General features: G+C 45.1%; 1 protein-coding gene across 1 annotated transcript in view; it reads right to left on the minus strand.

Moving 5' to 3' along the window:
- Positions 1 to 12,357, minus strand: part of MYO15A (myosin XVA) — a 175,999-nt gene that overhangs the window by 35,890 nt on the left and 127,752 nt on the right. The window contains exons 51-54 of the mRNA XM_068246380.1: positions 10,609 to 10,681; positions 8,424 to 8,496; positions 6,059 to 6,132; positions 5,068 to 5,150 (exon numbers count right to left, since the gene is read on the minus strand). Coding sequence (XP_068102481.1) covers positions 5,068 to 5,150; positions 6,059 to 6,132; positions 8,424 to 8,496; positions 10,609 to 10,681 — 303 coding nt within the window. The remainder of the gene's footprint in view (positions 1 to 5,067; positions 5,151 to 6,058; positions 6,133 to 8,423; positions 8,497 to 10,608; positions 10,682 to 12,357) is intronic.

The raw sequence follows: 12,357 nt of genomic DNA on the forward strand, positions 1-12,357 counted from the left end.
GCTTCAAACCTCACCAATAACCCCTCCTGATCCACTACTGGACTTAGTCCAAGAGTAGGCCCCCTCCCCCAGCTCCTGATGTAGATTATATCCGACAAGGAGAAATATGGCTGCTGCTGGAGGAGCCCACGCTGGATGTAGTACAGCATGCCGTCAGACCCATTAGATCAAAGTGATGGACTCATTCTAACACTTTGAACACCGCCGGCCCCATGCTGCGCAGAGTAATGTAAATTTTGCATGAGTACACTTGGGCTCGCAGCTGCTGGATGTAGTTCTGCGTGGCGATCGCTGTGATTGGCTGGCGGGGGGAATGAGGGAGGGGCGGGTAATAAAATAAATAAAAAAGGGGAATAGTTATTTAAAAATAAATAAATAAATAAATAAATAAAAAAAAACATATCGGCAAGGATCAGGGTCCACCAACAGAAAGCTCTGTTGGTGGGCAGAAAAGGGGGGAGGGATCACTTGTGTGCCGAGTTGTAGCAAGGCCTTAAAGCTGCAGTGGCCTAAATTGTAAAAAATAGCCTGGTCACTACGGGGGTGTAAGCATACAGTACTCAAGTGGTTAATCGTGCGCACGAACCCACGTCGCGAGGTTGCGGAAACAATCTCCTGCCTGTCGTACATCAGAAAAATTGTGCAAAAAGTCACTATGTGGGTACAAGACTTCAGTCCCCCTTAGGGATGATCAAAGGGATGCAAATACTTCTGAGTTTATTCAAATTTTTATGCAAAAATATGCAGTTTGAAAATGGACCAATCAATTTAAACCCAGGTTTACCATAAAAATTTGCATACATTTGCATCAGCTTGGAAGTATTTGCATATCATTGGTCATCCCTAGTCTCTTTGACATCACACTGCAATGTGGGGCGGAGCTACAGCATGCGAGCTGGCCCTGGCCCCGCCCTCTACTCTCTGATGGGCAGATCTTCAGATCTAGACCCTTCCATCTCCCTTCACAGCAGGGGGGAACATGAGTGATCAGGAGAAAGTAGTGGGAAGGGTTAAAGCTCAAGCAGGAAATTACTCTACATATGTTTGATATAACTTTATATCGAAAAGTTATTTGGATAAGATGAAAACAATGATCTCCTTTGAGAAAAAGTTAATTGAATACGGGCCAGTGTGTGTAAAATAAATAAGATGTTTCCTTCATTGAAAGCAGCTGTTACTGGCTGGAGGACCCTCACAGTTATACTTCAGGAATTTATCCGAGCTTCAAAATGGAATTCAGGGTTAGAAATTGCCCCACACAAAATCCTCACACTCCTCAGATTATCTTCGCTTTAAAAGGTGAAAGAATGAAACTTTCAGAATCTATTAAATAACTTTAACGCTGATGCTGCTTTCCATAACGACTGTATGTACACTTCCCACAATCCCTAGCGGTGCCAAGTAACTGCTAATGCTCTGATAACTAAAGGAAATCCTGATGCTGATGTAGTTCTGTTGTTGGCCATTAGGTGTCGACAAAAGGAAGGGAAACACCGGAAGTGATATCATACAGATCTGTCATCAACAACTGCAATTAAATCATGGCCACGACAAGCTAAAGGGAGTCTGAAGTCAAATTAATAACAAAAACCAGATACTTACCTAATGAGAGGGAAGGCTCTGGGTCCTAGAGCCTTCCCTCTCCTTAGGCAAGTATATATTTTCTGTTTTTAATTTCACTTCCGATTTACTTTAACAATTACTTAATTACTTACACAATAAAAGGTTTAAGGGGCACCCTAACGTGAGATCTGTTTCTATCAAGAGAGGGGAAGACGAGGCTAAAGATTTACCTGCTCAATAAAGGTAGAAAAGAAAGCAGGAAACAGACTTAAATAACAACGAGTTTCGCCAGTTGCCTTCAGCTTCATCAGGTGAAAGTCTCGGATGTTGCCAAGGTGGTAGAGGTGCTCCACATGTACCTTGGCAACATCAGAGACATGCATCTGATGAAGCTGGCTCACCCCGACGAAACGCATTGTGAATAAAATCAATTTCCCATTTTCTAGTCTTTCTTCACTGAGATGACGAAATTGATATCATGTAAGTTAGTCAGACATCCCCCCGGAATCTAGTTCATCCTGCCCCAGTCTGATTCTCCAGTGGATACCAGTGGAATTGGATTACTAAAACCAGAAAACCAGAGAGTGGCCGGGCCACTTTACCACACGCCACACAATAGGGAGCAGCACAAGATCTCTCACCCCCAGGGCAGCCATCAGGGGGGGACAACTGACATTGCAGTGAGGGGCCCAAGGCTTCTGGGGGCCCTGGGCCCTCCCAAAGCACTGGAAGGGCCGCATGTGCTGGCTGCGGGCCTTTGACTCACTAACCAGCACACCGCGTTCCAGCACTGAGCTGATGAGTGAGCCCGCTACAGCAGACTTTCTATACTGCGGAACCACCTATATCTGGCTGCAGGCTACCTATACTGGGCCAACACCTATACCTGGCTACCTATACTGGAGCTGGAACCGCCTATACCTGGCTACCTATACTGGGGCACCACCTATACCTGGCTACCTATACTGGTGCACCACCTATATTGGCTACCTATACTGGGGCACCACCTGTACCAGGCTACCTCTCCTGGGGCACCACCTATACTTGGCTACTTATACGGGGGTGCCTATAGCTTGCTACCTATACTGGGGGCACCTGTACCTGGCTAACTTATACTGGTGCACCACCCATACCAGGCTACCTATACCACGGCACCACCTATAGTTGAATACCTATACTGGGGGCACCTGTATCTTGCTGGCCTATGACGGGGCACCAGCTATACCAGGTTACCTATACTGGAGGCATCTACACCAGGCTACCTATACTGGAGCACCATCTATGCCTGGATACCTATACTGGGGGAACCTATACCTGGCTAGGGCAGGGGGACGAGCTGAGACAGAAGGGGGATAAAAGAGGCACAGGGAGAAAAGAGATGAGACGGGAACATGAGGTCACACAGAGGGACACAAAAGAGGCACAAACTGAGGTGAGACAGAGGGGGACAAGAGAGGCACAGGAAGAAAAGAGGGGGACAAAATAGAACAGATAGATAGAACAAAGGATAAGAACGGACCTACAAGTTCCTATCTCCAAGTTCCTACCTGTATTTTGCTAGTATTTGGCTACACCTACAACAAGCTAAGGTCATGCCCACTTTTTGCTGAATCACGCTGTGTATGCCGCTTTCTTCATTTCTGATGGCGGCCCTGCTCACCCCCAAAGCCTATCTGGGCAACCTGAATCCTTTGGGCATCCACCATCGACCCTGCTGGTGACACATACGAGAACTGTCACCCGCAGAGATCAGGATTTGACCCCTCAGTCAACAGTTTGGGCTGGAGTGCAGTAAAGAGTTCTGTTGCTATAGAGGGGGAGGAGAGTCAATGGCTCGGCACATGACAGAGTGACATGGAGCAGCAGGCTGCCCAAAAAAATAAAATGTGGCGTTTGTGCGAGCGATGGTAAACGTCGGTAGCGGAGCTGCCCATTCACTTGAATGGGTAGCGCTTAACAACGAGCGCTGCGGCCGAGGTTTTCAGTTCCGTGTGAACTGGCCCTTGGGACTGCTGGCAGTTACTTACGTCGTATCGCTGCTGGCAGTTACTTACATATTTGCTCTGCTGGCAGTTACTTACATATTTGCTTTGCTGGCAGTTACTTACATCTTCGTTCTGATGGCAGTTACTTATGTCTTAGTGCTGCTGGCAGTTACTTACATCTTACTGCTGCTGGCAGTTACTTTCACCTTAGTGCTGCTGGCAGTTACTTACATCTTACTGCTGCTGGCAGTTACTTTCATCTTAGTGCTGCTGGCAGTTACTTTCATCTTAGTGCTGCTAGCAGTTGCTTACGTCTTAGTGCTGCTAGCAGTTAGTTACGTCTTAGTGCTGCTAGCAGTTACATCTTAGTGCTGCTGGCAGTTACTTACATCTTAGTGCTGCTAGCAGTTGCTTACGTCTTAGTGCTGCTAGCAGTTAGTTACGTCTTAGTGCTGCTAGCAGTTACATCTTAGTGCTGCTGGCAGTTACTTATGTCTTAATGCTGCAAGCAGTTACTTACGTCTTAGTGCTGCTGGCAGTTACTTACGTCTTAGTGCTGCTAGCAGTTACTTACGTCTTAATGCTGCTAGCAGTTACTTATTTCTTAGTGCTTCTGGCAGTTACTTACGTCTTAATGCTGCTAGCAGTTACTTACGTCTTAGTGCTGCTGGCAGTTACTTACGTCTTAGTGCTGCTGGCAGTTACTTACGTCTTAGTGCTGCTGGCAGTTACTTACGTCTTATTGCTGCTGGCAGTTACTTACATCTTAGTGCTGCTGGCAGTTACTTACGTCATAGTGCTGCTGGCAGTTACTTACGTCTTAGTGCTGCTAGCAGTTACTTACATCTTAGTGCTGCTGGCAGTTACTTACGTCTTAGTGCTTCTGGCAGTTACTTACGTCTTAGTGCTGCTGGCAGTTACTTACGTCTTAGTGCTGCTGGCAGTTACTTACGTCTTAGTGCTGCTGGCAGTTACTTACGTCTTAGTGCTGCTGGCAGTTACTTACGTCTTAGTGCTGCTGGCAGTTACTTACATCTTAGTGCTGCTGGCAGTTACTTACGTCTTAGTGCTTCTGGCAGTTACTTACGTCTTAGTGCTGCTGGCAGTTACTTATGTCTTATTGCTGCTAGCAGTTACTTACATCTTAGTGCTGCTGGCAGTTACTTATGTCTTAGTGCTGCTGGCAGTTACTTACGTCTTAGTGCTGCTGGCAGTTACTTACATCTTAGTGCTGCTGGCAGGTACTTACATCTTGGTGCTGCTAGCAGTTACTTATGTCTTAATGCTGCAAGCAGTTACTTACGTCTTAGTGCTGCTGGCAGTTACTTACGTCTTAGTGCTGCTAGCAGTTACTTATGTCTTAATGCTGCTAGCAGTTACCTACGTCTTAGTGCTGCTGGCAGTTACTTACATCTTAGTGCTGCTAGCAGTTACTTATGTCTTAATGCTGCAAGCAGTTACTTACGTCTTAGTGCTGCTGGCAGTTACTTACATCTTAGTGCTGCTGGCAGTTACTTACGTCTTAGTGCTGGTGTTATGTGTGATCTGCTTTATGATTTGGCAGTAGCCCTCGTCCTTTAACACTTCATGATCGCCACAGAGCTGCAGAGACACAAAGCAAAGATGAAAGTGACAATAATCCTCCAACCCTCCGCATTACGTACCAAATAGCCACAGCGCTGACAGTATCCAGTTTAAAGGCCATACTTGCAAAAGCTGGCACATCCTATGAAATTCTTTATTATTCCATCTAAAATTTAAAGCCAGTATTTTGGAACCATGCAGGGTCCCTTTATCAAGGCAGTACATGCTCTAGGCAACCATCTGCCTGCCACAACACTGGCAAATGCTTTGTAGAATTGGGTGAGACACCTTTAAGCACTCTCATAAAGTGATGTGCACTGAGGGTGAAATAATAAAGAAGGCCAGAGTGCTCACTAGAAGGGTTGATACTTCTATAAAATCTCAAATACTTTTGTCACATAATAAGAAGACCGGATTCTTTGAAGAAAGCCTTGATGCTTGGAAAAATTGAGGGCAAAGAAGAGGAGGACAGAGGCTAAGATGGATAGACAGCATATGTGAAGCTATGAACCTGCCTATGCAACAGCTGAAAGAATAAGTGATGTGAAGCTATGAACCTGCCTACGCAACAGCTGAAAGAATACGTGATGTGAAGCTATGAACCTGCCTATGCAACAGCTGAAAGAATAAGTGATGTGAAGCTATGAACATGCCTATGCAACAGCTGAAATAATAAGTGATGTGAAGCTATGAACATGCCTATGCAACAGCTGAAAGAATAAGTGATGTGACGCTATGAACATGCCAATGCAACAGCTGAAAGAATACGTGATGTGAAGCTATGAACATGCTTATGCAACAGCTGAAAGTACACATCTGGCTTTCAGAAGTACATATCAGTCACAGTCACATAGAGTCTGAGTCGACTGAACGAATGAGTAGAAGGAGGAATTAACAAGTGAACTATAAGAACAGATATATTTTACCTTCAGAACCGTGGAGACGGCATCCAGCTCGCTCTGAGCCTTCATCGGAGAGTCCCCCATAAACTTCATCACACCTGCAAGAAAACACAGGGTCACTCTAGAGGTGGTTTATAGAATTATGATCGACTTCTCCAGTTGACTCAAACCTTTAAAAAATCTGACCAATAGATCACCCACAAATTAGATTTTTTCCCCAATTATGAAAAAAATGATCAAAAACGTGGAAAGAATTTCTTGGGTTTATTAATCAAGAAACTGACAATCCCTCCAACACCATTCAATGTTCTAAAAAGTTGCTCAGAATTCTCCACCGCTCTCAATCGACTTGTTTTGAAAAAAACAAAAAAAAAAAAAACGGGGACATTCGATTGCAGTTCATGCTTGAAAATTCAGAGTACAATTGGAAAAAAAAGTAAAAATATAAAATCCTTATTTCAAGGGCGTAACTATAACTTTTCAGCCCCCCCCACTTTAAAATGAAGCGTCGCTGCCACCCCCCCCCCTCCCAAGTGTCATAGTATGAGGTAGCATCCAGGCCACCCCCCCCCCCCCCACCCTTCTGGGCCCCTCTACCAATCTGGCAGAGCAGCTGCCTTTGAGTATAATACTTTACCTGCAGAAGTTTCAGCACTAGGGGGAGAGATAAGTGGTGAAGAGGTGGGCGGATAGCGCTGGATTCCAGCGGGGAGGTAAGTTAAAGCACAGATTCTAGCAATAGTCACAGCTTTGGTGACTCCGCGTCAAGATGATGTCATCCCAACGGGACTGGTGAGCCATTCGTATTAGCAAGACGTTCATAAGCCGGGGACTACCTGTATCTATCCCCCTAATCCTAAAATTACTTTTTTTTAGACATCCCACAGTTTTATGTTATGTTTTAAAACTTAAAAAAGTAGGTTTTTGTTTTTTGTCTCAGCTCAATGACAAAGTGTTTTTGTGATTGGACTGTCAATTGTTCGGTAAATTGTACTTCTAGTGGCCACTTTAGTTGTGATAACAGATATTTTTAGGGGGAAATGATTGGAGTTCTCCTTTAATTCTAAGAGCCGATTTCATGCTGATTGAACCTCTTCCTTCCCCGGACATGGATCAGTAATTTTCATTCATTCGCCGCTGATTACGAGATGGAAGAAAATTGCAGCGAGAAAAGGATGAAGATCTTGATTACTGCTCAGTAGATGGAGGAGTTTGTACAGCGGCAAGCAATTATGAGAGCAGCCGGGGTCCTTCATACTCTACGGAAATTCTGCGGAGAATCGGGGGCTCTGTGTGTTCCAATTGGCCAGAGGATGGTTTGTATGGATTTCTGGGGTACGGAGTAGCATGTAGCCACTTAGAACTTTGTCTCAGGCATGGGTGTACCATAATCCCAGCCGGACCTCCCTGCTTAACCACCCCACCCTGACATTCATCAGGAGCCACAAGAAGGTAGACTGCACAGTGGATATCTCCATGCAGCTCCTGCCTGTGCAGGTCATGTGACATCCATCAGGAGCTGCAAGAAGAAAACTGCACAGTGGCTATCTCCATGCAGCTCCCGCCTGTGCAGGTCATGTGACATGTATCAGGAGCTGCAAGAAGATAGACTGCACAGTGGCCATCTCCACGCAGCTCCTGTCTGTGCAGGTCATGTGACATCCATCAGGAGCTACAAGAAGGCACACTGCACAGAGACTATCTCCATGCAGCTCCCGCCTGTGCAGGTCATGTGACGTACATCAGGAGCCGCAAGAAGATAGACTGCACAGTGGCCATCTCCATGCAGCTCCCGCCTGTGCAGGTCATGTGACGTACATCAGGAGCCGCAAGAAGACAGACTGCACAGTGGCCATCTCCATGCAGCTCCTGTCTGTGCAGGTCATGTGACATGTATCAGGAGCCACAAGAAGGCAGACTGCACAGTGGATATCTCCATGCAGCTCCCGCCTGTGCAGGTCATGTGACATTCATCAGGCGCTGCAAGAAGATAGACTGCACAGTGGCCATCTCCACGCAGCTCCTGTCTGTGCAGGTCATGTGACGTACATCAGGAGCCGCAAGAAGACAGACTGCGCAGTGGCCATCTCCACGCAGCTCCTGTCTGTGCAGGTCATGTGACATGTATCAGGAGCCGCAAGAAGGCAGACTGCACAGTGGCTATCTCCATGCAGCTCCCGCCTGTGCAGGTCATGTGACATTCATCAGGAGCCGTAAGAAGACAGACTGCACAGTGGCTACAGGAAAGAGAGCAGTGAGGAGGACATGTCGCTATGCTGGATGAAAGTCATTTTTGCTGCAACTTTGCTTTCCTTGCCATAGGACCACGTGTGTCCCCCCCCATGCAGAGGGTATTTTTACGCCCCCTGGTCTCAGAGTATAACCTTACCTAGGAAGAGCTCAGAGGCCACTCTATTCATGCTGCTGTCACTGAACTCGATGAGAGACTCCTGTATCGGGTTCTGTAAAGAGACAAAGTGCAGACGAAAATCATGCACAGAACAACGGAAACTTCTCCATATGTGATAAGGAAATAATATGACCTCGCCAGGTCAGCTTCTACTGCACCTCAGTGAGCGGCTCCGGGCTGTACTGCGCAGGAGCAGAACTATTGTGCCTGCGCAGTACAGTCCGGATGACGTCATTGCGACTCCGAGAGCCCCTCGCGCAGGAGGCATCTCGCACCGGAGGGGACTTCGAGCCACCGGCGGGGAGTGGAGCTGCAGCGAGGGCACAGAGCGGCTGCAAGGGGCTGGAGGAAGACCTGGGTGAGTAGATTATTGTTTTTTTATCCTGCTTGGATGTGTCCTTTAAGTTATTATCAATAAAGTTCCTCTTTAAAGGACCATTATCTCAAAAAAAATTAAAATGTAAAATACATGTAATTACATACAAATAATAATTGCATTTCTTCCAAAGTAAAATGAGCCATAAATCACTTTTCTCCTACGTTGCTGTCACTAGGTAGTACAAATCTGACAGAACTGCCAAGTTTTAGACTAGTCAACCGCCTCATGGAGGATTCTCGGCATGGTCTCTATTCTTTATAAAGACACTCCTTAAAAAGGATTTATACAAAGATGCTGCCCAGCCTCCCTGTTCGCTGCGCACTTCTATTGGCAGTTGGATGAAGCAACTGCCGTTCACTAAGTACTTTTGAAAATAAAGTAAACCCCATGAGGAGGAGATGGGCTAGTCTAAAACCTGTCAGTTCTGTCAGAGTTCTCCTACCAACTGTAAGTGACAGCAACATAGGAGAAAAGTAATTTATGGCTCATTTTACTCTGGAAGAAACGTGCTTCATATTTGTATGTGTTTACATGTATTATAAATTTGACGATATTGGCGATAGTGCTGCACCCCGGATCAAACACCGCTGTGCTCCTCTGGATGGGGAGGCAGTGTGCTGGCGTTCTTTTTACTGCTTACAAAGATGCATGTTTTAAGCTCTGGTGGGCCACATAAGATGGCGAGGAGGGCCGCATTCTGCCCGCTGGCCTTCAGTTTGACACCTGTGCTCTAGTAGAGCATACTGCCTAGCATCAGAAGAGTAAGGACCAGTACCAAGAGGACACCTCATCGTGGTGAAGTGGCCTAGTACAAAGTCACTGCAGTCTATTTTGGAACCTAGTTGCTTTTTTAACACTAGAGTCCCAGCTTGTTGTGAAGATGTGACTGTTTGCATATGTTCGGGAAGTACTTATATTCCTTATTAAAAATAAAAGCATTGGTATGAAAGGTTTCCGGAAGAATAATTCAGAGAAGACTCTCGATAGTGTTGGCGTACGAATTCGGAACACCGCTGAAGGCAGGAAGTAATGGAGTCACCTGAAATGGGGTGAGGCACAAGTCAGTGAACTCTCCCTGACGCTGTCCGCAGGGTCAGTGCTGAACGGGGCTGCAATGTGCTGTTCAGATGAATTCAGTACAAACTCTTGACACTCCTACACATGGCCATTATGCCATCCTACAGGTGGAAACTAACGATACAATTTCTAGCGCAAAATCATTTGAGTGATCAGATAAGTCTGATTGGAAATGAAATATCGTAATACATTGTACACTACGCCATCAACGAACCAATCTTTGCTTCCCATCTATCACAACCAACAAGAAAATCCAAATTTTAGTTTGACGAAAATCCAATCGGACGACTGTTTTTATAATTGTTCGTAATCTATTGTGCCCTTCAACTGAGATTATTTACAACCAATGCAGTCACATCCAATTAGAATTATCTTATTACTTGAACGATTTTTCGTTGGACCACTGTCCAATTTCTAGCGAAAAATTGTTCGAGTGATCAAAAATTCTAATCGGAAGTGAAATCATTCACTACACCATCAATGAACCGATCTTTGCTTCCTATCTATCACAACTTAAAAGAAAATCCAAATTTTGGTTTGACGAAAATCTAATCGGACGACTGTTTTTATAATAGTTCATAATTTATTGTGCCCATCAACAGAGATTATTTACAACCAATCCAATTAGAATTTACGATCGCTCGAATGATTTTTTCGCTAGAAATTGGGCCGTTAGTGGCCACCTTTAGACTAATGGTCTCCATTCACCTTACTGAACTTCAGCATGACTGCCGGATCTCGGGACTCCCGGCTCTTCTTTGAACCAGGTTTGGTGGAGTCTCTGGAATAAGAGATAAAACAGACACTTTATTAGTATTATTATTGTAGACATCGATAAAGGAATGACATTTACTAGAACATTTCACACCCCTAAGGCTGTCCATACACATGGTGCCTGATCTCGCCTAATGATTCTGCATCCTTGACGACGCCCGACCAGCCCCCGATTGCGTTGCTCTCACCACTCCCCCTGCCTGCGGAAGCCACCGCCCCTTGCACCGTTCATCGTCCCTCCCACCTCCCCGCCTATAGGCTAGAGACACGATTGTATAGATCTCTGCCATGATCTGTCACCGGGATGCTGAGCCGAGATCCCCGTTTGGCGACAGGAACTACAAATCCGTACGTAGCTTTAAGGTGCCCACTAATGAAACAATTTTGATTGCGCAATCTTACCACTTTTATGTAATATGAGGGGCTACCTAAAGAATCCCTTCAAAAGTATATTCACGCAGTTTACCCTTCCACTACATAGGTTTGTTCAAATTGTACAATCAAGATTGTATCGGTATTGGGCACCTTCACTCAAATCTGTAAGGAATCGAATCTTAGGGTGCGTACACACATGCAATTTTGGTTGGCCAATTATACCACTTGTGTGTAGTATGAGAGCTTCCCTACACAATCTGTATGCAAAATCTGTTGACCATCCTACTACATGGAGGTGGTAAAATTGGCCAGTCAACATTGAAGGGTTGTACCAGGCTTACATGTGTTTGGAAGTAGCACCAACTCTTAACAATGATATTACCTGATTATTAGTATTGTTCCTGTGTGTAGCAGAGCTCAGGGAGGGCATGCGCCTAATATGATCAGGTGATAGAGGCGGAATACTTAAAGAGGAACTCCAGTGAAAATAATGTAATTAAAAAGTGCTTCATTTTTACAATAATTATGTATACATGATTTAGTCACTGTTTGCCCATTGTAAAATCTTTCCTGTCCCTGATTTACATTCTGACATTTATCACGTGGCGACATTTTTACTGCTGGCAGGTGATGTCAGTGGAAGGAGATGCTGCTTGCTTTTTTTGGCAGTTGAAAACAGCTGTAAACAGCTATTTCCCACAATGCAACAGGGTTCACAGACAGGAAACTGCCAGAAGTACCACGGTCCTCAGAGTTTCTTGTGGGAGGGGTTTCACCACAATATCAGTCATACAGCGCCCCCTGATGATCCGTTAGAGAAAAGGAATAGATTTTTCATGGATAAGGTGGTATCAGCTACTGATTGGGATAAAGTTCAATTCTTGGTTATGGTTTCTCTTTAAAAAGTGTTCCTGAAATAAATGGAACAAAATAATATTTATTTATTTACCCGCTGTGATCACTTCCTGTTTTAGCCTACACAGGAAATAGAGGTGGCACATGATTAAGACCAGCAAATCAGAGCTTTAGAAATCCATTATTTGATCACATGATTCCTAACGAGTTCTGCTACTCACGGTGAGACTAATTACACACATATTAGTGGGTGTAAAAGCCTGCATTTAAGGCAGAGCTCCTATGGAAGAGATGGGATCAGTGAATAATGGCGCCCAGCGCCTATGCATAAAAATGGCGCCGCATTAAAAAGATACGCTTATCGCTATTTATCGTTAGTACTGCATAATAATGGCGCACAGGGAAAAAAGAAGAAAAACGGCACACACTAACGTTATTTATCAATAGTGCCCT

The sequence above is a fragment of the Hyperolius riggenbachi genome, chromosome 7, assembly GCF_040937935.1.
Source record: "Hyperolius riggenbachi isolate aHypRig1 chromosome 7, aHypRig1.pri, whole genome shotgun sequence".
NCBI lineage: Eukaryota > Metazoa > Chordata > Amphibia > Anura > Hyperoliidae > Hyperolius > Hyperolius riggenbachi.